This window comes from Acinonyx jubatus, chromosome C2 (genome assembly GCF_027475565.1).
Source record: "Acinonyx jubatus isolate Ajub_Pintada_27869175 chromosome C2, VMU_Ajub_asm_v1.0, whole genome shotgun sequence".
Lineage (NCBI taxonomy): Eukaryota > Metazoa > Chordata > Mammalia > Carnivora > Felidae > Acinonyx > Acinonyx jubatus.
The window spans coordinates 128072171-128100050 of NC_069384.1; the positions used below are offsets into that span (position 1 = coordinate 128072171).

The 27880-nt window shown below is 35.5% G+C and overlaps 2 protein-coding genes across 3 annotated transcripts in view; one reads left to right on the plus strand and one right to left on the minus strand.

Annotated features, from left to right (window-relative positions):
- The window catches only part of ACAD11 (acyl-CoA dehydrogenase family member 11), an 88357-nt gene that overhangs the window by 23568 nt on the left and 36909 nt on the right, over positions 1–27880 (plus strand). For both annotated transcript variants that reach the window (XM_015085571.3, XM_053221447.1), the window contains exons 6-13: positions 4330–4471; positions 4834–4955; positions 6867–6973; positions 8419–8545; positions 15446–15523; positions 16277–16415; positions 19937–20044; positions 21416–21514. In XM_015085571.3, the coding sequence (XP_014941057.1) occupies positions 4330–4471; positions 4834–4955; positions 6867–6973; positions 8419–8545; positions 15446–15523; positions 16277–16415; positions 19937–20044; positions 21416–21514 (922 nt within the window). The remainder of the gene's footprint in view (positions 1–4329; positions 4472–4833; positions 4956–6866; positions 6974–8418; positions 8546–15445; positions 15524–16276; positions 16416–19936; positions 20045–21415; positions 21515–27880) is intronic.
- Positions 21876–27017, minus strand: ACKR4 (atypical chemokine receptor 4). Its single transcript, XM_015085591.3, has 2 exons — positions 26722–27017; positions 21876–23774 (listed from the first exon to the last, which is right to left on the minus strand). The coding sequence occupies exon 2, from the start codon at positions 23763–23765 to the stop codon at positions 22713–22715; it is 1053 nt and encodes a 350-aa protein (XP_014941077.1). The 5' UTR covers positions 23766–23774; positions 26722–27017; the 3' UTR covers positions 21876–22712.

Sequence of the window (27880 nt, forward strand, 5' to 3'; positions counted from 1 at the left end):
GTTGTATAATTTTTTCTACATCATACTGCTTTTCCCCTCTATTGGAATTGGTCAACTTCACTGGTATAGAAATTGAAACCCCTTGGGTTGCCTGGGTGGCGCAGTCTGTTGGGCGTCTGACTTCAGCTCAGGTCATGATCTCGTGGTCCGTGAGTTCGAGCCCCGCGTCGGGCTCTGTGCTGACAGCTCAGAGCCTGGAGCCTGCTTCGGATTCTGTGTCTCCCTCTCTCTCTGCCCCTCCCCCACTCACACTCTGTCTGTCTGTCTGTCTGTCTCTCTCTCTCTCTCTCAAAAGTAAAGATTAAAAAAAAATTAAAAGTAAAAAAGAAATTGAAACCCCTTGTCTTTGACCACACCCTCTTTACACTCTATTTCTCTCTTTTTTAATCTTTAATTTTTTTTAACATTTATTTATTTTTGAGAGACAGAGCACAAGCAAAGGAGAGGGGTAAACACAGAATCTGCAGGCTCCAAGCTCCGAGCTGTCAGCACAGAGCCCAACGTGGGGCTCGAACTCAAAACTGTGAGATCATGAGCTGAAGTCGCATGCTTAACCGACTGAGCCACCCAGGTGCCTCTGCCTGTCTCTGTCTCTCTGTCTCTGTCTCTGTCTCTCTCTCTCTCTCTTTAAAAGAGAGAGAAAGCACACGAGTGGGGAGAGGGACAGAGGGAGAGAGAGAATCTTAAGCAGGCTTCATGCTTGACATGACCCTGGGATCGTGAGCTGAGCCCAAATCCAGAGTCAGACACTGAACTGACTGAGCCACCCAGGCACCCCTCTTATTTCTTTATACCTCCCCAAGATGCTACAAATTTGATTGCTCGCTCTTCAGAATCCATGAACCCCTTATGACTCTATTTGTCTTCTTATCTTGCCTGGCGCATGTGGGCATGGATCAGTTATTTCAAAAACTATTTTCTTTATTATCAATTGAATTAATTCTTTGACTGTGGATATATACAAGTAATATAAGAGTTATAAAGTCCTGACCTTATATTTTTTTAATCTTCCAGATTCTTCTCACCTCTTGACTTTATAATAGTCTCTAACCCTAATCTTGGGTCATTTTATTTTTGCTTCAGAATAAAGTCATGAATCACGTTAACAGAATCTGGGACATATGTATATGTTGCTTAATTTCATCTAGGCTGTAACCTCATCTTTTCATAAAATCTATGACTTTTATACACTTTTTTTTTTCCAGATCTTTTCTGTTTTTTGCAAACTATGAAGTTGCTTTTCTCATTTAGATTCCAACTCTCAGTGTATTGTCTTGCCTTCTGCTTAGTTCATTTCACAAAATGAACTAAGTGCCAGTCACTTTCTGGCACAAGCTGCTTTCTGGGGATCACAGGCTCCTTGAAGTCCTCTTTACATTGTTGAAGACATTTTAGCACTCTATACAGTCTTTCTTTTTTTTTAGGTTTATTTATATATTTTGAGAGACAGTGCACATGTGAGTTGGGGAGGGGCAGAGATTGAGAGAGAGAATTCCAAGCTGGCTCTGCACTGCCAGCATAGAGTCCAGTGCGGGGCTCGAACTCAAAAACCATGAGATCATGACCTGAGCCAAAATCAAGAATCAGTCACTTAACAGACCAAGCCACCCAGGAGCCCCAACAAATATCTGTTTCATGCAGGTTGATGGGTCAGATTTTTCTTAAGCTTCATTGCCAAGAAAAGTGGTCACTCTGAAGCAGCTGATTTATTTTTAATCTGTATATGCTGTAAACGTTTTGACTGGTCATGCTTCACACTTTATTTTGCCCATTGAAAACTTGAAGCGATGTTTAACTGTCCACACTAACAAAATAACCTTACCTCTAGTTTCATCTTTTTATTTAAAATTCTATTAACATCTTCTTCCCTGCCTTCTTCATCTCCTGTGTGTAATGTTGGATCGCATGTGTTTCTTTTGTTTTGAAGAGGTAATACACACACACACACACACACACACACACACATTTTAATAAAATCCAGTAGTACAGAAAGCACACTTGGAAAAATAAAACTCAGTGTAGAGGATAATCAGCAAAATGAAAAGGAATTTGTTGTGCTGAGGTTTCAGAAAAACTGTCAGAAGTCATTTTTTTACTAAGTTCGTTAGCAGGAAGATGAACTAGTAAATGTTCATTTTAACCACTAGGACTTAGACTGAGTTTGTTACAGCTCTGTACATAAACAGGTGTAGATGGTGTTCTCATAAACTATTGCTGCTTTACACTAATTTATAAAGTTTGATGAACCATCAACGTTTCTTACTAGCCATTTTTTTATAGCTTTGTGTAATTACCTAAAAATGTCTTAGATAAATTTAACTACAGAGAAGATTCCCAGGCTTCATTGAAAAAAAGGTAAACATTTACAGCATAAGCAAGTATCTCATCTCCTTTCCCTGGATGGTAAGAGCATAGAAACAAATAAATTAATATAGAGAAAAATGCACCCAATCCTTTTTATTGTTTTCTTAATAAATCTAGCTCATATAGTAATTTACAATATACTATAACCACAACAATAAAAGGTCTTATTAAGTCAAATCATGGAGGAGGGGGTAATCAATTTTTCCTTTAGTTATAATAGAAAATTTTTGAATGCTCACTATAGGCCAGGCTCTGTACTTATTGAATATTGGCCACCTATTATGTGACAGTTACTTTGCTAGGAACTGGTAAACAAACACCACATGCTACTTGCCCTCATTTAATCTGCCCACTAACTCTATGCAAGAGGTATATTATGGCTGAGAAAATTTGAGGCTCAGAGAGGTTAACTAGATGGTTCAGAGTCACACAGTCATTCAGTGGTGGAGGTATGATTTGAATATAGGTCTGTCTTATTCCAAAATTTGTGTCTTCCCACAAAGTTACAATATGAGTGTGCCAGAGGGGCAGGGGGAGTACAAGCACATACAAAGTTATATAAAGGCATGGAACCCAGTAACCTGCATTGCCTAGTTGAGCCTGCTGTTTTAGCTGGCTTAGATAATCTTGTCTAGATGATTGGTGTAGCCCCTCACTGGCCCCTCTATAGTCTATAGCAGCCAGAGTGACCCTCCTAAAATATGAACCCTATCATGTCACTCCTCTGTACAGAAACCTCCAGTGGAGGTTCCCCCCTCTATACCCGCATTCCTTTCCTCCTGCCTCCATACCTTGAAATAACCACAGCCATTGCCATTAGTTTGTTGTATATCCTTTCAACTTTGGGTATTGGTTTATAACCTTTTTATTTAAACAAAAATAGGATAAACTATATACATTCTATGTATTCTGCAAATTGCTTTTTCTCTTATATTTACAGTTGAATAGCCTATGTTTTTTTTTTAAGTTTGTTTATTTTGAGGGAGACAGAGACAACACAAGTGGGGTAGGGGCAGAGAGCAGGAGACAGAATCACAAGCAGGATCCACACTGTCAGCACAGAGCCCGACATGGAGTTTGAACTCATGAAATCGTGAGATCATGATCTGAACTGAAACCAAGAGTCAGACACTTAACTGACTGAGCCACCCAAGCACCCCAAATAGCCTGTGTTACAAAGCAGAATGAGGAAAGTTTTCTGTTTTATTGGTTCCAAATTACATGACTATTTTATGATACTGCCATATAATTGTGAATTTTATCTACATAAAACAACATCTTTTAAACAATTATATTTTTGTATCTACAACATGAAATAACTCATTTTAAAAATTACTGTTGCCCTAAGAGTGTAATGTTTGTTGTGCAGAAAGATTTTTCACCAGAGCAAACTCTTTAACTATACATGACTTGGCATAGATGCTTGAATTATAAGTAATTATTACAGTTTCTTTAAGAAAAAATCTTTTGATGTTTGTTTATTGAGAGTGTGAGTGGGGGAGGGGCAGAGACACAGAATCTGAATCAGGCTCCAGGCTCTGAGCTGTCAGTCCAGAGCCCGACATGGGGCTCGAACTCACAAACTGCAAGATGATGACCTGAGCCCAAGTCAGACGCTTAACTGACTGAGCCACTCAGACACCCCAGTAATTACTACAGTTTCTTTTTTAATGTAGTTAACTCTCAGTTGAGCAATTTCAACTGCTTTTGCCTCCACTCATTAGTAGAGATAGTAAGGGTATATAGAGTAAAATGTAGGAGAACTGAGGGCCAATAATGGAGCCAGAGGACTTGGCTCTACATGATCAAGGCTAATGAGTTATTTGATAAATGCAATGTGCCATTGTAGGTAAAGACTGCAAACTATGGCCTCAGATTTGCTTTTGATGAAAAACAGGATTTCATTTATTTCCTTGTTTTAGTTTTGTATTAAATATGTTAAAACTTTTTCATTTTTAATTGCAGTCTCGAGTTATAGCTGTACTGGATTGGGAGCTTTCAACCATTGGTCATCCTTTGTCAGACTTAGCTCATCTCTCCGTGTTCTACTTTTGGCCAAGGACAGTTCCAATGATAAATCAAAGTTCTTATTTTCAAGAAAACATAGGTATGAAACCATCATGTTGCCTAAATTGCTATTAATATAAAATTATATTTATTATTCTTCATAATTAAAAGGTAAGATTATATAGCAAGTTTAGTTAAGAACTTTTAATTACTTTCTTGAAATGTTTCTAAATCATTTTGTTCTTGATTTTTCTGAACATAGCATTTCACTTTTAGCAATTTATGTAAAATATAGCCTTTTATATACATCATTCTTTTTAGAAGTCAACATTCAGAACATGTTTCTTATTCGGATTAATGGTTATTATATTCAGTTTTATACACATATGCAATTTTATTACAGTTTGAAATATTCACCATGATATCTTTCATTAAATTTTACAGTATGTGCTATTTTTATAGGGATACCATCAATGGAAGAAATGATTTCAATATATTGCCGCTGCAGAGGAATTAATTCTATTCTTCCTAACTGGAATTTCTTTATTGCCCTGACATATTTTAAAATGGCTAGCATAGCACAGGTAATTCACTATTTTTAACCTGTGTTTCACTTTTATTTATTAATGTAATGTTCACAATATTTTCTGGTCTTCAGGAATTTTACATTCTTTGTCCTTAGATCATTTTGCTTTTGATAATGACAAATACCAAATATGGTTGAATATGAATCCAGAATTTACATAATAGGAACTTGGCAAGGGAAAAAACTGAGTAGCAAAATGTGTTATCACTTTTGGGGGAGGGGAGGGAAGAAAGACATAAAGAGAAAAAGAGAAAGCCATGTGAAGATTTGGTATTACTTGAATATCCATTTTAAGAAAGAGCTAAAATCTTTTAATGATGTTTGCTTCAAATATAAAACCATTTATTAACAAGGGTCATGATAAAGAAAGAAATAATTTTTGCATGTCCCAAAGCCTCGCATAGTACCTAGAATATAGTTGCCTCTTAATATGTTTTTGAGAGAATAGATGAGTAAAATTTTCCATTTTCTAACAAGGTCATATTTATGTGATTAATTTTGAGAGGAAATTGAGCATACATTTAGTTTTTTATATTATGGCTTCGTCTGAAATGTATTCGTCTTTATACTGATTTAGTTTCCATGTGCTTTGAATCTCGGGAGTTTATTTAAGAAACTGAGATGCTTTATCAGTGGCAAAGGGCTAGGGCTTGGTGGAATAAGTAAATAAGAGATTTCAGAAACAAAAAAGAATGGGAAAAGAATTAAGGTTTTTTTCCCCTTGTCTCCAGAGTCCATGCTATCCATGAACAACTGAAATGTCTTCTAGGATATAGTTGTATTACATTTCATCCTGTGTTTTAGAATCATGTTAATCACGTTGATTGGATGGGTTTCTCAAAATAGGGATTATGGTATGTTTTTTATATTTGTCAGCTTCCACAAATAGGCTTTGAATTTAAAATGGATTTTCTTTTCAAACAAAAGTTTGACGTGGGTTATGTTGAAATTAATATGTATGTCATACGTTATATGTGGTAACCTTAGAGATGATCATAAACATTCTATTCTAACTATAAATATGAAATTGGAAATGATGGAAAAACTGTTAGGGTATATTATTACATAAAGAATTACATGAAGAAATAAAACTAAGGAGATTCAGTTGATTGTGTTTGGGTGGAAGAAGCAAGGGAGAGGAGAGTGTGCTATGTTGAAAGCATAGAACATGGAGAAGAGAGGCACCTGGGTGGCTCAGTTGGTTAAGTGTCCCACTCTTGGTTTCGATTCAGGTCATGATCTCCTGGTTCCTGAGTTCAAACCCCATGTTGAGCTCTGCATTGACAGCAGAGCCTGCTTGGGATTCTCTCTCTCTCTCTCTCTCTCTCTCTCTCTCTCTCTCTCTCTCTGCCTCTCCCCTGCATGTGTGCTCTGTCTCTCTCTCTCTAAAAATAAATGAACTTTAAAAAAAAGAACATGGAGAAGAAAGAAAAACTAATTAGAATTCAACTAACACTGGTCAAGGAGACAGTTAACTAATTTAGGAGTCAAAAAAAAATGAGGGAAAATTTTCTTAGAGATCATGTCATTGTTTGTTTGTTTGTTTTTACTTTATTTTTGTGTCTGTAGATTTTCCTCCAGTATGAAGGGAAAATAGTGATCTTTAGAGGTGATATAATTTGCCAATTTGGTATCTTTGTTAGCTTCTGAACTCATTTTCAAGTTTGATTTGATTTCCAGTTATAATTCTGTTAGGATAAGAGTGTGTCAACCAAATTATGCATGTATAACTCTTTAATTTAAGAAGGTATAATTATCCTTGCGTGTAAATAAGTAGAATTGGTGATCTGATTTACATTTTGATACCTTGTGAGTTTAGGGACTCACATAGCTGGGAAACTGGAAAGACTGGATAGCTGAAGAACAGTTTTTAATGAATCTTAATTGCTCTATGTTAATTTATTTATAGGGAGTATATCGTAGATATCTTCAGGGAAATAATGCATCTGAGAATAGCTTTCTGTTTGCTAAGATTGTGCAACCTCTGGCAGAAACTGGATTACAACTCTCAAAACGGTAAGCAAAATGAATTCCTTGGATACCTCAAATTAGAGCCTTTATTAGATATATGAAGGTTGTAAACTTTGGGATAGGGACTGTTTTTATTGATTACACCAGGATTGCTGCTGCCAATCACAGTAGTTTTTTGGTAACTCTCTTATATGCCTGAAAATAAAAAGACTTCAAATATAAAAAAAAATTATAATCCATATTCATGATTAAAAGTAATTTTTTTTTGCCAACTTGAGTATATAAACATATAAACTTTTTTTTTTTCAACGTTTATTTATTTTTGGGACAGAGAGAGACAGAGCATGAACGGGGGAGGGGCAGAGAGAGAGGGAGACACAGAATCGGAAACAGGTTCCAGGCTCTGAGCCATCAGCCCAGAGCCTGACGCGGGGCTCGAACTCCCAGACCGCGAGATCGTGACCTGGCTGAAGTCGGACGCTTAACCGACTGCGCCACCCAGGTGCCCCAAGTATATAAACTTTTAAAGAGATAGATAAAACTCTCAAATGTTTCGTTTCAATAATAAGTTACTTACATATACCTATTTAAAATTACATATTACAGGGACGCCTGGGTGGCTCAGTTGTTTCAGCATCCGACTCTTGATTTTGGTTCAGGTCATGATCCCAGGGTCGTGGGATTGAGCTCCGTGTGGGGCTCTACACTGTGTGAAGCCTGCTTAGGATTCTCCCCAGCCCCTCTCCCCCACTCACACACTGTCTCTGAAAAATAAAGTAACATAAAAGATGATTTATTAACTTTAGCAGTATTGCTCTTTTCATCATATTTCATGAAATTTTATTCAATCACGTCATAAGTGTCTCTGAAATCCATATCTCCATCAGTGGAGCACTTTTCAAGGCATCTAATTCACTTGCCAACCACACACTCCCACCTGAGTGCTGTGATTTATAGCACTTACTGAGTGCATGGATGATGGTGTCCCTGGAAATTCTGTCCAAGCCGTAAGTTCCCATGGCATAACATTAGGACAGTTATGTCTTACAATTCATTTATAGATGGATATTTGTGTTCTCCTCAACATAACAGCTGTGTTGCTCTTCATAAAGATCTTTAAAGTTCTTGTTTATAATGACAGCCAACAGTTGTACTTGTGAGGAATATACTAAGAATAATTACTAAATTTGTTCAATTTCTTCACTTGCTTTTTTTAGAGATTGTGATAAGTGGCTTTAATAAAGATTCAAAACTACCACTGATTAAGGTCAGGCCAGGCTTATGTTTTACCAAGTAGTGCTTTCAGCATTAGCGTTTAATGTTCAAAGTAAAGGGATTCTGCATTCATTCCATAATATGAAAAACTTAAGAAATTACAAAATATGGCTACTCCTGAGGTATATTTTGGGGGAGTTGGGGAAGTCTTCACATTATATTCAGAAGTATGGAATAATGATTTTGGACACCTTTATAACTTTTTTTTAATAAAGGATTTTTGGTACTACGCCACCACAGATTGATACTTCCCAGCAGTTTTTTGTACAGAGTAAGACAGGCCAGGAAGTTCTTATTAGGATGAAGCATTTCATGAAACAACACATCCTTCCAGCTGAAAAAGTAAGTACCATACAAACAAATAGAATGTATTTGTGCTCAAGGACTGTTGATGAATGACGTCTGTTATCTCTGTTTCTAGGAGTACCTTGGTATCCTATCCTATCCTTACCTCATTCCACTCTTCCCCTTAGCACTGAGCTACTGCAGAAGCTGATAAGCTTCTAAAATATGTCAAGGGAATGCTACAGATAAATGACTGGAATTAAAATTCAGTCAAAGGGAATTAACTGTTGTAAAGTTGAGATCCTAAATATATTAGAGTAAAGCATTACTTTAGGGCCTTTGCCTAAGGCTTTTTTTTATCTTTATAGACTCCTTTGAGAATTAAGAAAACTGCAGAGTAAATAAGATGGACATAACCAGAAAATTTTGCATATCATTTCAATCTATTCACAGATATACTACCTCTCTCCCCATAAGTTACTATTTTAAGGTGTTAAGTAAATAACCGTAAGTTCACTGAGGGTAGAGAAGTAACATGGTACATTCAGTCATTTAGTTAACATGTAAGTATTAGGTACCCTAATAATGGGTTAGGCATCTGGAGAACTATTGAAAGAAAAAGAAAGAACAAGACAGAGCTAATGCTTCCACAGAGCTTACACTTTAGCACAAAAGAAAGACATTAAATAAGGAAGATAAATGCTGTGAAGAAAAGATAAAAGCTATTATGAAAATAGATAAGGCGGGTGGGGCCAGGTATGTGTGTGAGTTGAACACTGGTGTAGAAATTATAATGGTTTGATTCTAGTCCATTCCTTCTACAAGTTAGATGGTCATGGGCAAATAACTTTAATTCTCAGTGCCTCAGTCTTTTCATCTGTGATGTGAATAGATATGAGTAGATATACAATAAATTCTCATTTTAATTTTCCATGATTCTGAGAAGTCTACAGCTGGACTGACAAAATCAAATAGGAAACTGAAAAAGCCCAAAATTCTTTCAATAAAAATATTGAGTTGATATGTGTTTATAAGGCAGTTACTATTGTTGCTTGAATTACATAAATATTGTTGCTTGAATTACATTGTTAGTAAAGATCTGGCATGAGATTAATTTTGCTGACCAAGTAGGGTATAGTTTTTATTTTTTGTCTTTTGTTTTTTAAAGAAAATGCTACTTAAATAGGAAGTTCTTTCTAAAATAGTCACCTCTTACATGTGTTCAGTGATTAAGATATCACTTTGGAAACTTTATGAACTAATTAGTACATATACAATTTTGAGTTTTAAAATTCTGAACTTTTGGGTGTTAAAAAGGAAATGCAACACTTTTGATTCAAAATGGCAGTCTGAATTCAGCATTTATCTCCTTTCCCTCAAATAAAATCCCATTAACAATAAAGAAATTTGGTTAAAGAAATAGCATAAATTGCTAAAAGCTCAAAAACAGAAATGGGACACATCAGAGGACTAAAGGTTTTGAAAAGAGAATGGAAATTGGATTTGGAAAGCAGAATGGATCATACCAAAGAATAACCTTTAACAGAAAAAGCCACATCTTAAAATCATTTTGAAATAAGAGAAGGCTGTAGCACAGGCAGTAACTTTTTTCTTTTTTTTTTTAATTTTTAATGGAGTCTCCTGTGATTGGCTGGTATGGAGAGCAAGAGTGAGAAGGAAAAGAGAAATCAAGTTGTTTGACTAATTAACCTGCAAGTGGGCCGTGGGGTTAGGTCTCTAACACTCCTGAATAGTAGTGGCATTTGCTTCAAATGAAAGGCTGTAAGAGTACTTTTAAAAAGTAAATGATCAGCTTAGACTTATCATGGTGATCATTTCATAATGTGTATAAATGTCAAATCACTATGTTGTACATCAAAAGCTAATGTAATACTGCGTGCTAACTATACTCCAATTAAAAAAAAAGACAAAACAAAAAACAAAATGAGGAAATTGAGGCCAGAGAAATTCAGCAAGTTGCCTAAATCAAAGAGAGAAGGAAGCCAATGTGGAACAGTGTGGAAAACCTGGATCTTAGAGTTAGAGCATGGGTTCTGATTCAGACTTTGCCTAAATTCTACCTTCAGCAAAAAACTTACTTCAAACATTTGACAAACACTGAGCACCTCTGTATGCTGGTCACTGTGCTAGATGGTGGGGACATGGTGATATTAAATCTTATTAAGCATGACAATATTAAGCAAAGTTGATATCTTCACAGTCAAATGCAAGAGGAAGACAAACAGTGAATCAACAGTAGCGACACTAGTTAATATGCATTAAGAACTTACTTCTCTGCCAGATACTGTACCAATAACTCATGTACACGTACACTGACTCATGTAATGCTTGCTGAGGGGGTACAGTTATTACTCTGGCTTGAAAATGAGTCAGAGAACATTTAAGCTATGAGTAATACATTTAGAACTCGAAAGAAAGAAAGAAAGGGGGGAAGGGAGGAATGAAGGAAGGAAAAGAAAGGGATGGAGGGAGGAAGGAAGAGGAGGGAAGGAGGAAGGAAGAAAGAGAAAGGACAAACTGAAAAGAAAGACAAGAAAGAAAAGAAAGAAAGAAAGAAAGATAAGAAAAGAAAGAAAGAAAAACTAAAAAGAAAGAAAGAAAGGAAGGAAATGAAAAAGACAATAACAGCAACAACAAATTATCCGTTTCAAAGAAGCCAGGGCTTCAACATGAGGATTAGTCCTCTAGAGTCCTCCATTTTTGGCTTTTTTCTTTCTTTTTTTAGTGGGGGTATGGTGTAGACCCCCAGCTTGCCTGTCAGTTTGCCTGATTCCTATCTACTCACCCTAAAATGAAGCATATTTGTTGACATGCTTGTGCTTGGAACCAGCTGATTATTCGAAAGAGAGGCCACAATTGGCAGAAGAAACCAAGTAGCCTTGCTCTTTCATTTATAGATGTGAATGGGAATCAAAGGAAACATGCAGCACAGAAAAGAAGTATCACAAATTGGCTTGTGATACATCTGCTGAGCTTAATAGCATGCAGCTATGAAAATATTTACAAAGAATTTTCAATGTAAAAGAAAATGCTTTCTTATAAGCAAAAAGCAGTCTATAGCTTTAAAGGGAAGATTGTCAGTATTTTGTGTGGCAAGGAAAGCAACAATCATTTTTTCGTTGCAGATTGTTCAGATCTAGAATACATCCACACATAATAATGTGAACTTTTTCTTCCATTAAAAATCTTAAACTGGGATGCCTGGTTGGCACAGTCAGTGGAGCATGTGACTCTTGATTTCAGAGTTGTGGGTTTGAGTCCCATGTTGGTGTAGAGATTGCTTGAAAATAAAATCTTTGAAAAAAAAATCTTAAACCGACATCTGTAAAAATGTTTTATCCTGTAGAATGATTCTGAACAATACTAATCCCTATCTGTGAACATTGCCATTTGAAATGATATCTGGAGAAAAGTAATTAGCTTTCTCAAAATGGGAGGGAGAAAAGTCTATAAAATTCTATCCAATATTATTATAACTAAGTTTGTAAAAATTAAAAATCATGTCTAGAAAAAAAATGTCTAGAAAGCAAGATTATGTCACATAATGCACCAGTTTTTTTAGCAATACACATCTTTAGTAAGATTCTTAATGAATTTTTCATAATGCTTTTACATATTTTTCCAAATTTTTATAATGGGGAAAAAATAAGCTTCATTTAAACTATTCAAATGACCATGGAAATTCCTTGGATATCTTAAAGTGAGAACATAAGAACCCATTACTTATGAAAATGTTAAAAGGCAGTTCTTCCTAATTAATATGGATAAGGAGTCCTAAAAAATAGCATGTAAAACAGGAACTAGCAACATGTTCTTGAGAACACACTTTTAACGTAATGATAACATTAGCCATATTTTCCTACTCAGTGTAATAATGTACTGGTAAAGAACTATTGTTGCTTCTTTCTAATAGACTTAAGTTTAAAGTGAAAAACATATTATATGGAAAATTATTTGTAGGCTCAGATTTAAGATTCTGAACCAACATACTTCAAAGCCGCATCTCAATCAGTGAATGAGGAAGTTAGCTGTTAAAGGTGTTATTCGGGGAGAATTGATCAGGCACCAAACTTATTTTCTGCTTCCTTCTGTTTTTCATACTCTAAGAACTAAAGAGAACTTCATTCTGATGAGATATTTTAATTCTGACTCCTGCCATACCACAAATAGATTTTGCAGATCTCTTGAATGGATAGACTTTAGAATAGGAATTTTTAAATCACACAAGTTTTTAAATAATTTTATAAACATTGGCATATTTTAACTTCTCAGAACTGTAGTATCATAAACTGTAGTATCATAACTTCTCACAAACTGTAGTCAGAGATGAGGAATTTGTAAATGTATTGCATAATATATTTCTTATCAAACACAGTAACATTGACTATTTCCACGGCAATACGAGGGATGGAAATAATAAACAACCCTAAACAGGAAATCTCCAATTTAACTGACTTCCTGACACAAATGACAAATGCTGTTTATCCTATTGGCTTTGAAAAAGCTGTCCTTTGTCTTCTTGAAGTTTTCACTAAATACATCAGTACCCTGGACTGCCATGCTTTAATAAAAAGAACATTTCTGGGGGCGCCTGGGTGGCTCAGTCGGTTAAGCATCTGACTTCGGCTCAGGTCATGATCTTGCAGTCCGTGAGTTCGAGCCCCACATTGGGCTCTGTGCTGACAGCTCAGAGCCTGGAACCTGTTTCAGATTCTGTGTCTTCCTCTCTCTCTGACCCTCCCCCGTTCACGCTCTGTCTCTCCCTGTCTCAAAAATAAATAAATGTTAAAAAAAAATTAAAAAAAAATTTCTGAATATTATATGACTGTAAAGTGATAGAACAATTTTAGAAAATGATTTTGTAATGTGGACTTGTGACAATATTCATAGCCTTTAATCTAGTAATTGTACTAGCCTAAGTGTAAAAAAAAATAAGTACAGAGATGAATAATAGCAAATATTGGAGAATACCATCATAGACCGTATTTTAGTTCATCTTGATTCTTTTAGTTGCACAAATTAGAGATTATTGTTACTGTTTTATGTAGCTAGTTTTTAAAACTTTTTTAAAGTTTACTTATTTATTTTGAGAGAGACAGAGACAGCATGAGTCGGGGAGGGGCAGAGGGAGAGGGAGAGAGATTCCCAGGCAGGATCTGCAGCACCATCAGCACAGAGCCTGACGTGGGCTCGAACCCATGAAACTGTGAGATCATGACCTGAGCCAAGACCAAGAGTAGGACACTTAACCAACTGAGCCACGCAGGTGCCCCATACATAGCTAGCTTTTAATTTAGATTTACCCATATATTTATCACTTTAGTTACTGTTTCTTCTTGCAACTCAGATGTTTCTTTAACGATCAACTTTCTTTAATGAGAATCTGCTAGTAACCTTTTATTTGATAGTTCTTTTTATTCCTTTTTTCTTTTTTTTTTGCTCAGGAGAGGGAACTAATGATTCAGATTCCTTGTCTCTCTGTCTCTCTGTTTCTTTATTTCTAATGCCTTTATTTTGTCCTAATTCTTGAAAGATTGTTTTATTGGATATAGAATTCTAGGTTGACAGTTACTTTCTCTCAGCAAATGAAGGCCTTGTCCCACTGATTTCTGGCTTCATTTGTTGCTCTGGGAAATCAGTTCTCAGTCTTACTTGTTTATCAGTGATCTGTCCTCCCCTCCTCTTTCTCCTCTTAAGAGCTTTTATTTTTCTTTGGTGTTGTATAGTTTGTGCTTTGGCTTTACTTTGTTTTCTGAATTTGAAGATTGGTATCTTTCATCAGTTCTAAAAACTCAGAAGTAAATTTTTCCAGTATCCCCTTTTGTTATACTCTTGATCTTGGGCCCTAGTTAGACTGATGTGAGAACATTTCTCTATTTGCATCATATCTCTTAATCATTCATATTTTCCTTCTATTGAATTTCTGTGCCTCATTCATAGAAAGGAGTAATTTCTTCATGCTTTTTCTTCCAAATTATTTTTGTTCTGCTATATCTAATCTACTTTTCAACCATCCATAGAACAGTGGTTCTCTCAAAAGTTGGAGAGTGTCAGAATTGCCAAAGATAGTAAAGAATACAGAAGCCCTAGGCTCATTGAAGTAAAATAGGTCATGGATTCTTGTCTTTTCACCAAGTGCCCCAAGTGATTCTGATACCAATGGTGTTTGAGAACAACTGCCATTGAATTTTTAATTACCATGGTTTTTCTTTTCTCAAGTTGCATTTGGTTCTTTTCTTTTCTTTTTTTTTTTTTTTTTTTGGTTCTTTTTCAAATTTGGCTTATTCTGATAACCCTTGTCATACTTTTAATTCTCCTTTATTCTTGAAATCTATTGGACACAAATACTTTATATTCTGTATCTGATCATTAGTTTGTAGTCTTTGGAGAGTGTGAGTCTGTTAAACTATTGGTTAAAATAGTTAAAAAATGTGAGTCTGTTAAAAAATTGGTTTTGCTAATTTTTGCTAATGGTGGCTTGAAACAAGTACTTTAGCAACACTTGAAAACTCAGGCTTCTTTATTTCTGACCTTTGAGAAATTTCCTTATTTTTCTTCTGACATAGCTATTCATTACTACATGTATTTTTTAAATTATTTTAAATATTTTCTCTGGCATTTTTAGTTGTTCTGCTTTAAGAGGGGTTCTTGTGACCATCCAGTGTGCTGTGTTGCTAAAATTGGAACATTCAAATCTTAGTACAAGATTTTGTAAGGCTGTCATCTAATATTGAGGCAGCATAATTTTGTGAGCAGCAAACCTCTAGAATTTTTTATACTCCTATATCTGGCTTCAGAAAGAAATATTACTGATCAAATAGCAGCTTTAAAAACCTCTTCATCTAAATATGTTTACTTTGGATATTAGCAGCTTATGGCATTATTTACTTTGTATTAACTTTAGCTAATGAACTTTTTTCTTGTTATTACTTTAAGGAGGTAATTGAGTTCTATGTTCAAAATGAAAATTCAGTGGACAGATGGAAAAAACCTTTAGTGATTGATAAACTCAAGGTAAGAAAATAAGAAAACCTTTAATAATGGAAAATTTATATACAGGTTTTGGTTTTTTTTTTTTAATGCAGGTGTTTTTCGTTTGTTTTTTGAGACCTCAGTTTGTTATTTGCTGTTGTTCTGTATGTAGTGAATAAATACATCAATAACTTTTTAAAAAGAAAATATAGAATATGTAGTATGCAAATTAGGCTACATAGTGTTTTGTGTATGGTATGTGATGAAGACAGAGACAGCCTCTTAGAGCTGTTCAAAGAAAAAATATGATCAACACCACTCACTACCATCTGTCACTCAATTGAGACAGAAGTCAAGCAAGACATTTGTCCCACCTGGGCTCAATCTAAATTTGATGTTTTTAAATCTTAACCACCACACACGTAAGAAACTGAACTGTGCAAAATAGTATGTGTGGCATAATTATGCTCAAATGTGGGAGATTCTGTAAGAATTCTGTAAGATTCTATAATCATAATTCTGTGATTCAGTAAGAAGTACCCAAGAAAGCAAATTTAGTTTTTCAGCCAAATCTAGGGAAACTTGGAGGAAAAGGCATTTCTTTAATGCCTTTTGATTGTTGTTTTATAATGAATTAATAACTATTTGGTTTCACACACTGTAGGATAAATGAAATAAATAATTTCATAGGTGTTTTTAAATTGCAAAAAGTATAAATAACAATATCTTTTAAAAATAAACTATTTTATTTCATGGTAAATTATGATCACACTGGCGTATTCATCACCTTGACAGGAAATGGCCAAAGCAGAAGGCCTCTGGAACTTGTTTTTGCCAGCTGTAAGCGGTCTCAGCCAGGTGGACTATGCTTTGATTGCTGAAGAAACAGGAAAATGCTTTTTTGCTCCAGATGTCTTTAACTGCCAAGCACCAGGTTACTGCATTATTTAAAAACAAAACTTTCTCAGATATTTTAAGGAGTGTTTGAAATTTGTCTATTTTATGACAGGAAGTTTTTCTACACAAAATCATGGATTTATAAACTTGTCTGTAGTTTTACTTTTCACTTACTTTGATTTAAATATTAAAAAATGGATCCAGTGTCCTCATTGGATTATTCTTTGGTTAAATATCATTACATTAAGAGTATTAGTGAATAGAGATCACCACCAAAGGATTGCATTATAAGGATTGCAGTTTCATGATTGGGTATTGGATATTTCTATGGCTAGTTGGAATGGCTAGAGAGTTCTAACTCTTTTGGTTAGCCTGTCTCTCCATCTATTCACTAATTATTTAGTGTTCTAGATCCTTGGGATATATCAAGGAAAAAAATACACAAAAATTCCTGCCCTCATGGAGCTGATATCCTAATGGAGGGAAACAGAAATAAATAATAAATATAGGGGCACTTGGTGGCTCAGTCAGTTAGGCATCCAACTCTTGATTTTGGTTCAGGTCATGGTTTCACGGTTTATGGGATCGAGCCCTGTCAGGGTCTGAGCTGACAGTGTGGAGCCTGCTTGGGATTCTCTCTCTCCATATGATATCCTATGTTGTCACTGCACAAGTTAGACCTTGATACTGCCTATTGTGCTTATTGTATGGCCCTAGTGCTAAAGCTGTCTCAAAAAGGGTTAATGAAGGATGGAACTGCCAAAAAGAAGAATATTGGATGTCTGAGAGAAAACACAATATGGTTGCATAGCACAGTGTTTGCACCCTGGACTTTAACTCTCATTTATTTCCAACTATTAAGATAGTTCATGGACTTCTGATGATGGTTGAACTTATCCCTGACGTGGTAAGTGGAAGGAAATCCTCTTCAAAACACCAGTTTATCAAATTACTGCTGTACTACATTTTAATCTAATAATGAGGCTATTGTAAAAATCAAGAAATCTATCCTAGAATTTCTAAAGATTTCATCTCATTTGTGTGAAGCTATTATGTTATGCTACAAAGGGGGCATAATTTCATGGAAGGATTACTGGTAGTCTTTTATTTAGAACTTTTTTTATTGCTACTCATAGTAAGAAATATATTTCATATTGTGACCCAGTCTGTAGCCTATGTAGTTTTATGTGTATATTCGTGGATGGATGGATTGTACAAGGCGGGGGGCGGGGGGAAGACTGAAAAAGAGTTCCGTGAAATAATAGTTTCCCTTATTGCATGCAACATATTCAGATATTTTCCACTGAGTCTAATCTAATGTATTCTATTTTGATCTATTTCATTTTTTAAAGAATGTTAGCCATATTCCATTAAATTTATTTCATGACCTACTAATGGGTCATAATATGAAAAATAATGCCACAGAAGACTTCCTCTGTAGACACTGCTCTGCCACTATTTCTTCATTTGACCCGTGAACTCACTTTTCACTGGAAGGTCTTTTTTTCTAGCATTAAAATTTCTAGTATTAAAGTTTCATGAGTCTGTTAGTTGTATTATCTAAATGACATCACCGTTCTGCTGAAATTTTTAAATTGGCCAGGAAAATACATTTTCTTTGACCAAAGTTTGATCAGCAACTCTCCTTAGCAAACAAAGATGTGTAAAACTGTAAATAGAACACTAGGCGTTTACCGTTTGTGGTGGAGCTATCTTCATGAAGCCCTTGGGGATTGGGTTTTGGAGCATTTCCAGAGCAGATGAAGAAGGGAATGTAACTGATGTCAATTAAATACTTTGGGAGTTTTCTTAAGTATAAAAGATAAATTTCTACTCAAGCTTCTCAAATAGTTCTAAAACCTTATGGGAACCATATGTAGCTTTCCAATTTGTCTTTTGTTTTTTTGCCCTTCATTAAGTCATACAGTATTATATATTGGGATATTGAAAATAGGAATTTTTTAGAAATGTTTATTGATTTATTTTGAGATAGAGCACCAGCGGGGGAGGTGCAGAGAGAGGGAAAGAGAGAATCCCAAGCAGGCTCTGTGCCATCAGTGCAGAGCCCCACATGGAGCTTGAACTCACAAACTATGAGATCATGACCCGAGCCGAAATCAAGAGTTGGACGATTAACCGACTGAGCACCCCAGGTGCCCCTGAAAATAGCAATTTTTAATTCTAAAGCTCTTACTAGAAAATTTGGGGCCTTTGGGCTGATTTTGGGGCTGGTGATTTTTTTGTAGAAATAATTTATCTAGGTTTTTTCCCATCCTGTAAAATATAACTTTGTTTTGCCAGCTTCTCAGAATAAACTGATAATTTTTGGAAAGATCTAATTCAGTATTTACTTCATTTGAACTATAACAAGAAACAATTTAAAATAAGCAAAGAAAATGATGAGTTTCATTAATTATAGCTGAGGACTCATTTTTTCCCTCATTCAAAAAGCTTTTAAGCTTTAACAAATTTTAAGAATTTGTTCATCTATACGAATTTTGTGCATTTTAGTATAACTTTGGCTCTGTTAGTAGTGTCTAATCAGAGTGCAAACATATTTTAAGAGACTTAACATGCATTTAACTCAGTTTTCATAGGCATTTCAGTGACTATCCGTAATGTCATTTTAAGAGGTGATATTGAAAAATGCTTCCTCAAAATTTTGAGTAATCAGTTTTCAAAGGAAGAGTTTCAGGTAACATTTTTTGAAGTTTGATAGGAGTGAATATCAGAGGAAAGCCTCTAGAGCATTTTGCTCCATAGCAGACATGAAGTATTCTTTTTCTTATATGAGAATGATACTAGTGTATCAGTCACTGAACAACACCCTCTGATGTGTTGGAAAGGGTCTTTGAAGTTATCTGCCGTCACTTTCTGTTGGGGATTCTGTGTTTAGCATTCTCGAGATTCGACCTGGTACTTTTCTAGATGGTAGGGGGCACACAGAAGTAAGAGCATTGGTAGAGGTAGAGACAATTACTCTGTGAGTTCAGAGGAAGGAGATATTTCTGACTGGGTAATCAGAGATTCTTCACAATGCAAGTGGCTCAGAAGCAGGAATTTACTTAGGAATGATGGGTAGATTTGTACTTGAAAGAAGGCTTGGCACAAGCAAATGTATGAAAGTTAGAAAGCACAGTGTATGCTTGAGGAACAGGAGTCTCAGTGCTGGATTCTCAATAGAACATGTAATGATAATTGTTTTCCAGGAGCCATCACCCCTAGCAGAGCATATTTGCAAGAGAGCCGGGAAAGATTAAGCCAGTAAATTGTTTCCCTTAGTCCTAATTGAGTCAACCTTCATTAGAGCCATGCTTTATTGAGATGAAGCAGACAAGTGTGTGTAATTCACAAGTTGAATAAATGTGCACCAAATGCCATATACTTATAATAACTATTTATGGAATATCTTCATTATAAATTATATTTACATTTCATGTTTCAAAATATTTTTGTTAGCAAATACTTAAAAGGTACATGTGTATATTGTCAACATAAGTTTGGATTTTGTATTGATAAATTTTTAAATGTAAAAGAAATGTTTTTTCTTATGTATAGACACAGGGAACATGGAGGTGCTCCACCTATATGGAAGTGAAAAGCAGAAGCAGCAGTGGCTTGAGCCTCTTCTTCAAGGAAACATTACATCCTGCTTCTGTATGACGGGTAAAAGCAAATCACGGTTCTTCCCTTGTGCAGAGAGTTATCCTGGAGCTATTATGGATGAGCTAAAGAAAGGAGGGAGGTGCCTCTGTGTTTCAGGCAAATTCACCCATGGCTAGAAATGTAAATATGATTGTTTTGAGTGCAGTTTCAAATTTTGGGATTTTTAAATGTGCAGAATAAAATTGCCTTCCCATTTGGGAGGATACCACAGCTGATGTTTTCTGGCTGTCTACTTTAGCCATTTAGCACAGAGTAAACCTAACTTCATAATCTTTTGACTAGCATTTCAAAAATTGTTATCTATGGATATTTAATATCTTTTTTGCCCTTATGATGAAATACTCATATTTGTGATAATTTTATGTTGATAGAAAATATTTAACCCTGCCATAAACCTAGAAAAATAGAACATTCACCAATGCTAGTTACATTGTTCAAATTATGTTCATGTGGGGAAGTAAAATTAGGGGCATGTTAATGAAAAAGGGTTTGGTACCAGTTGTACATAGGAAACAGCAATAACGAATTCTTCAAAGGAAAAAGTCATTGTATAGTTGAGTTTAGAATTAAACTATATGTCATCTGGCCATAATTCTGGCCAGATTTTAAACTCTTCTATAATATTGCATATGTTTATAATAGGAAAACTGATCTTCATTTAAAATCAGTAAGAGGCATTTATTGAACACCTATAGTATGATGTGTTTTCTACAAAGCACTAATTGGAGGTTACAGAGCAAGTACACCACTCCGTCTAAAGGAACTGGGTCTCTAGTTTTAGAAATAGAATATACAAAATATCTGAAGGACCCATTTAAAAAAGCAGGATATTGACAAGTGCACATTACTATGATTGAGGGCTAGCCTTTACATTCTGAAATGCCATATAATAAAGCAGTTGTGTAAGGGTGTCCCATGAAAAACTTTCTGAAGACATTGTGTTGAGCATGCAGAATAAATTGGTGAGATGGAATTCTCAAGGCATAGTTAGAAATTGTCTAAAATAGTAAATTATATGGAAATCTGACTTGTAAGTATTTAGTATATTTCCACTGTGGGAAATAAAGAACAGCATTTTAATCTAGTTTTGATGTTTGGAGAATGGATTCCATGAGTTATCTCAAATCATGTACCAGTGAGGGAGCCAAGAACACAATTCAGATTGCTGATCCCAGTGTTCGAAATTCATTCTTCCAATGTACACTTTTTGAATACCTGTTATGTGTAGGTTCTGGGAGGACCAGGGTGGGATGGGGGGAAGGAAAGGAACATGCCTCTATCCTCAAAGAGTTCACATTTCCTTATTCAAAGTCTCTTTTGTAAGTAGATGATGTCTGCCTGCCCATAAATTCAACCTTTGCTTATTTATAGAGCCCGATGTAGCTTCAAGTGATGCCACAAATATTGAATGTAGCATCCAACAAGACGGAGATAGCTATGTAATTAATGGCAAGAAATGGTGGAGCAGTGGTGAGTATTCAGATCCATCCTTTGTGCCAGGTGCTGTGCTAGAATAACGTGATACATAGTTATTAGTTTTGTGATCATAGTTCCTTAAATTCTGCCTTTAAAAGCATATTGAAATTTAGAAATATTTGCTAAAAAGAAAAGTAATTTTAAAATAACATATCTTGATTCGGTGATATTTAAGAGCAAAAAACATGTCTTTTTTTCAGTTTTACAATTCACAATTTTTTAAGGTTTATGAGAGAAAATTCATATCTGTGCACACTATTTGTGATCATGGTAATTTTTATCAAAATTAAATTTTAATAGGGATATATTAAATGAAATATAATTTATAAATAATTGTATTTAAAGAGATAAGATGTACATGTTATTAGAAATCATTTATTGTGTCACGTTTCTTCATTGCTTAAAAATACAAGTGCTTAAGCAAAAAAATAAGAATCTACACATGAGAAAATGTATTCTTAACCCTCGGTAATAGACTCACATAAATGGATGAGTACTTTAGGAAGTCATAAAATTGGAACCTGGGTAAATATGATTATGTAAAGATTTCTTCTAGAGTATACATGTAAATCTAATAAGATAACCAAGTTATTATTAAAGAAAGTTGACATCATGGAAGCAAAATTATGTGTTCAGAAATTTAGCAGGGATAAAAAGAAAAAGAAAAAAAAAAGAAAAAAATTTACCAGGGATGTATTAAAAGGGCCATTAAAGCTTTTTATGTATTTTTTTATTGTTAAATTGTTTATTCTGTCTGGGGTCTTACAAAATCACAAACTACGAAATGGGAAAAAAGGATTAAATTTTGCTGTATAGTTATTCAAGTACTGAAATTATGCAGTGAAGTCATTCTTATATTAAAATTTAGATCATTTAAAATAATTATAAATGCTCCTTTATATAAGCCTCGGTATTAATCTGTTTCAGATGGCCTAATTTATAGCATAGTGTTTTCATTATTAATATCTGTTAATACTATTTTCCTATATTGTTAATGTTAAGTTCATGTTTTGTGCACTTGTGGTTTCATTTCCTCTTCTTCCTGGCTGCTACGTTCTCCCATCCTCCCCCACCTTTTGATTGTTATAAGTTGGCACCACAGTGTTTAACATTTAAGTTTCAGAATAAAGCAGATGTTTTCTCTGGGGAGAAGCATCATTCATGTGAATCGAAGCAAGAGACAGTTTTACATTTAAATGCTAAAAGTACTGGTTGGCTCTGTAGGATCTTCTGAGTCAAAAGGAATCTCGTCCACGTTTTGTCTTTGTCTTCTCCAGGACCCATATTTCTTGGCAACTTTCATGATGTAGTTTTTAAACGATGCTCCCATAAAAACATACAGGACTGGGTTGAGGCAGCTGTGAAAGAGTGCGATGCTCTCTGTGATTTGGATGGCAACATCCATGCGTTTGCTCATGTCACAATCAGTGATCAGGGAGTAGATGATGTCTATGACTTGGCAGAACCTGACAATGTTATAAGGCAGCTGAGTGACAATGAAAACTATAACCACCGTGAGCAGAACTTTGAGGGGTCGAGATTTTTTAATGTTGGGCATCCTGATGAGTGTCCTTGCTGTGACAAAGTAGCATACTCCCATAATAAGAAAGGGTATTACAAATCCAATGCAGATTTCCAACATTTGAATTGATGCTTTCACTGATGTTCCTAGGTGATATGGAAAGATGGGAATGCACCTAGCCTTGTGATTTACTGTATAAAAAACCAGCTGTGGTATACTCAGCAAGATGGCAACCATCCAGACAAAGAAACAGATAAGCCAGCATGGTTTCCCCACTCCTGATTGACTTGGGGCTTTCGTTACTGCCCAATATCTGTCTATGCTGATACAAGCCAGAAACTGCATTCCAGAGACGAAATTGACAGTGTACAAGGCTGAAGTGACTTTGCACATGATTCTCCCTAAAACCCACCCGTGAACTGCATTAACTGCCCAAAAAGGCAGAGTAAATAGAAGGAGTAAATCTGCCACTGCCAAATTCAGGATGTACACATCTGTTTTGGTTCTCTGTTTCTTGTAATAGGCATAAATCGCCACTAGTATGGAATTGCCTGCAATTCCAATGATGAAAGCTATTGTGAAGAAGGCAGGCAGGAAGACTTTTGCAAATTTTCTGACTTCTTCTTTTATACAGATCACTTCATACTGACTATAGTCATGAGTGCCATTCACTTCATTTTCCTCATAATAGTAATCTGTTGACTGGTTGTGTTCCAAAGCCATGGCTCCAATCTAAATGTCAAAAGGAATACAGAATATTCATTTTAATATTGTTTAAAAGGAAACAATTTTTGATCTAGCATGTATTTGTTCTTTTACTCAAGAATAGATTATTGGGGCGCCTGGGTGGCTCTATCAGTTAGCATCCGACTCTTGATTTCGGCTCAAGTTATGATCTCACAGGCACAGGAGTCAGGCTCCATGCTGATTGTGGAACCTGCTTGTGATTCTCTCTGTCCCTCCCCACTTATGCATACACACACACTCTCTCTCTCTCTCTCTCTCAAAAATAAATAAATATTAAAAACAACAACAAAAACTAGAGAATAGATTGTTGCCATAACATAGGTGAGACTGAATCTGCCACTCTTTGAAATTTGAAACCTTTTAATGGAAACCACTTAGGAATATATCCCCAAGGTTATTTTTTCATCCTTTGGTTTTACAAGTCTGTGTGTAAGAGCTAGGATTTAAACATGAAAGATAAAATTAATACCCTGAGGAATTTTCTTAGTCATTAAACCCTAAATGAAAGTAATGACTTTTATGTAAAAATAGTTGGGTTTTTTTTTTAAGGTTTTACCTTTTTTAAGTAATCTCTACACCCAATATGGGGCTTGAACCCACAACCCCAAGATCAAGAGTCACATCCTCTACCAACTGAGCCAGTCAGGTACCCACAAAGTAGTTTTTAACATATGAAAAATTAGATTTCAGCAAAAGGAATAACAATGTTATTATTTTTTACATATACAACTTTGTGATTCTTATGCAGTATATTGTCAGTAAATTACATTGTTCATCTAAAATAAAATTATTTTCAGGGAGCCAGGTGGCTCAGTCAGTTGAGTGTCCGACTTCAGCTCAGGTCATGATCTCACCATTCATGGGTTTGAGCCCCACCTTGGGCTCTGAGCTGTCAGCACAGAGCTGCTTCGGAGTCTGCTTTGGATTCTGTCTCCCTCTCTCTCTGCCCCTCCCCCGCTCACACTTTGTGTCTGTGTGTGTCTCTCTCTTTCAAAAATAAATAAACATTAAAAAAGACAGAACATTGTTCAAAAAATTAAACATCAAAAAAATAAAATATTTTTCTGGGGTGCCTGGCTGGCTCTGTCAGTTAAGCATCCAACTCTTGATTTCAGCTCAGGTTATGATACTACCGTTCGTGAGTTCGAGCTGTGTCAGGCTGCGCACTGACAGGCAGAGTCTGCTTGGGATTCTCTCTCTCTACCTCCCTTTTTCTCTACCCCTCCCCTGCTTATGTGCACATGCATTTTCTCTGAATAATAAATTAAAAAAATTTTTTTTCTTACTGCCACCAGAGCTCTATCTCTAAAATGTCAATCTGTCACTCTTCTGCTTAGCTCTCCCCTAAAAGACACATTTCTTCACCTGAAAGATGGAATCCAAGCTCCTTAGCATTATGCCCAAGACTCCCTCCCTAATGTGGTCCTACCCATGGTTCCTGCTATATTTCTCTACTATGTGCCTTACGCTGTAGACAGTAATAGTACTCATTTGAAGCACTTTGCTGGCATACACATGCTGCAGCACATATCTTCATCATTACTCATTCTGTTCCTTTATCTGATAGACTCTTTCCTGCTCTTCCCTTAAAGGGCCACTTCCTCCTCAGTTAACCTGGATCTCGCCTTGCCAGAAGACTTTCCTGATCCAATAGCTATATCTACATACATACCTACATTCACTCTTAGAGAATGGACCCCATCCTATGGAAAAGATGGGTTTCCTAGACTACCTTTTCCCTCTGTGCTTAAGTTCCCTAAGAGTGTGACTTATTGGGTTTATGTTTCTAATTAATACCTTGGAGAGTGCCTGGCACACACTAGGTGCTCAGTAAATATTTGTTAAACTAAAGGTTTTACCAGCAGAGGTATAAAGCTATTACTCTAGAATGGATAGATGATGTGCCAGGAATCTTCTTGTCTCATCACTAGTTATTTTACTATATTGGTTATTAACACCCTATAGAAGTAAGATAAGCTTGCACAGAATTCACAAGTTTTTAAAAGTATATAAAAATTACTTTCGGTGTTTTTATTTTAGTGCTGAGTTTTGTTTTGCTCCTTCCTTACCTGTTCTGTTTCCCTTTGATTGCTTTTGTACTTGGAAGAATCTCTAACATTCTTATGGAATCATTAATGAAACTACTATTTTTAAAACAGTATGCCAACTTGTACATTTTCAAAAGAATGTTCTTATTCTTACTAACCCTTTTTGGATAGTAAAGCAAAGAAGGCCCCCCCAAGGAAATATGCCACATAGAAGAACTTCTTTCGTTATGTAAAAACCAGGTGCTAACAATCTAAAATGACTATTTTTATCCTTAAGGTTATTTGAAAAGTTACAATCTGGAAGACCATTCTGATCATCATTTTCTTATGTGTTAATTATTAACACAGTATGCACTTTGTTCTTTCTTTCTCATTCATCACAAATCTTGAACCTGGTGATAAGGAATAACATGCCCAAATAATACAAGACATTAAGGAAATATATTTTTAAATAAGAATCTTATTAAAAATATGAGTAAGTAAAACAAGGACTGGAAATTATTTGCAGACATGATCCTTTGGCAGATATATAGGAATACATTTTAGATGTCTTTATAATTATTACCAGAACAAAAAAAACATAGCATTTATAAAACAAAGTAGAAAAAAAAGGTAGAGCAAAACTTATTTTCTCATTAACAAAGCTGTATAGGCAAGTAATGGTATTAAAATAATACCAGAAATAAAATATTTTCATCCTGCTATTTTCAGATTTAAGTTTTAAGATTAAAGTGTATAGCTGCTTTTAAATAGCTCTTTTTTGCACATATAAACGTTCAGACTTTTATGCATCAAGACTCCCTCTACATAGGTAAATATACAAAGTCTTTGGGCTTTAAAAAACAATCTTATCCAAGTTAGAATGAGAAAAAGAAAAAACCAACCTGTTTCAGTGGGCAGAGAGGAGCAGTCTTGAGTGAAGACTAAAATCAAATGACCTCTTTAACTCAAGCTACTTTTGTTTTCGTTTTACACCCCGCCTTTGTCTTGCATCCAAGAGGGCTTTCCTGAAATTTAACCTTGTGAGCACTTGATCTTTTACTTTTTGTATAACCATCCTGGAAGTCAAATCCAAGTTCTTAAGTGTCCTAAGATACAAACTTGAAAGAATTCCATCTTGTTTCAAAAACTACATAACTTTCAAAGTTTCCACTTAGATGAAGGGGACAAGAATGTGTCTGCAGCTGAGGAACCAATCGCCAAGCTGAAAGAATTCACCCTGAGAGTCAAGGCAGCTAATGAGCGCTCATAGGTAGCATCTAGAGAAATAACTTGTAAAACTTATTTTGTCTAGAAAAGAAAAATGACTTTACCTCAGAAAGTTATCTTTTTGAAGACTGAATTATTGCAGACTAAATTCTGAGTAACAACTAGGCATTTATAGAACTTAATATTTTTATGCCACATCATTTAATATTTTACTTAAACTATTAAAGTACTCTTAGCTTTGCTATATTTCTTCTTTGTCCTTGACGCCAGAGTTAAGTCTTTCCCCATGACTTTAAACTCTCTTGCCTTCTTGTAACCTTTTTCTTCAAAGACCAGCATACAAACCTTCAAAATCCTTTTGTCTGGGGACATTGTTTTTCCCCCGTGCTAACAAACAAATGAAAATGAGAGAAGAAATGCATGCAGATTAAGCCCTTGGGGGTCTATTTGAGCTTGACTTTCCTTACATTTGCATTAATAATTCCCTTTATTTCCTTTCTCCTGCAAGACTAGGTAGGCTCAGTCTCCACCTGCAGAAGTCCTTTTAGAGGAATGTCAATTTTTCTGCAAGCAGTTGATCAAAGTCTCTTGTTAATTCACAGAAAAGAGGCTCTAAGTCACTGGGCCTTCATCTTCCTTCATCTTCCCACAGTATAAGTCTGAGAGTACTGCCAGTTTCTCCTTGTAATCCACCACTCTTTTAGAAAGTCATTTGCATGCAGCTAAACCAGCTCAGGGATGCGCGCACGTGCGCGCACGCGCGCGCACACACACACGCACACGCACACACAGTGCCTGGATTTGTGGTGTTTGTCATTTTCCAATGTGTAAATA

Excerpts from the sequence above, each read along its gene's own strand:
- ACKR4 (XM_015085591.3), bottom strand. The coding sequence starts at position 23,765 with ATGGCTTTGGAACACAACCAGTCAACAGATTACTATTATGAGGAAAAT.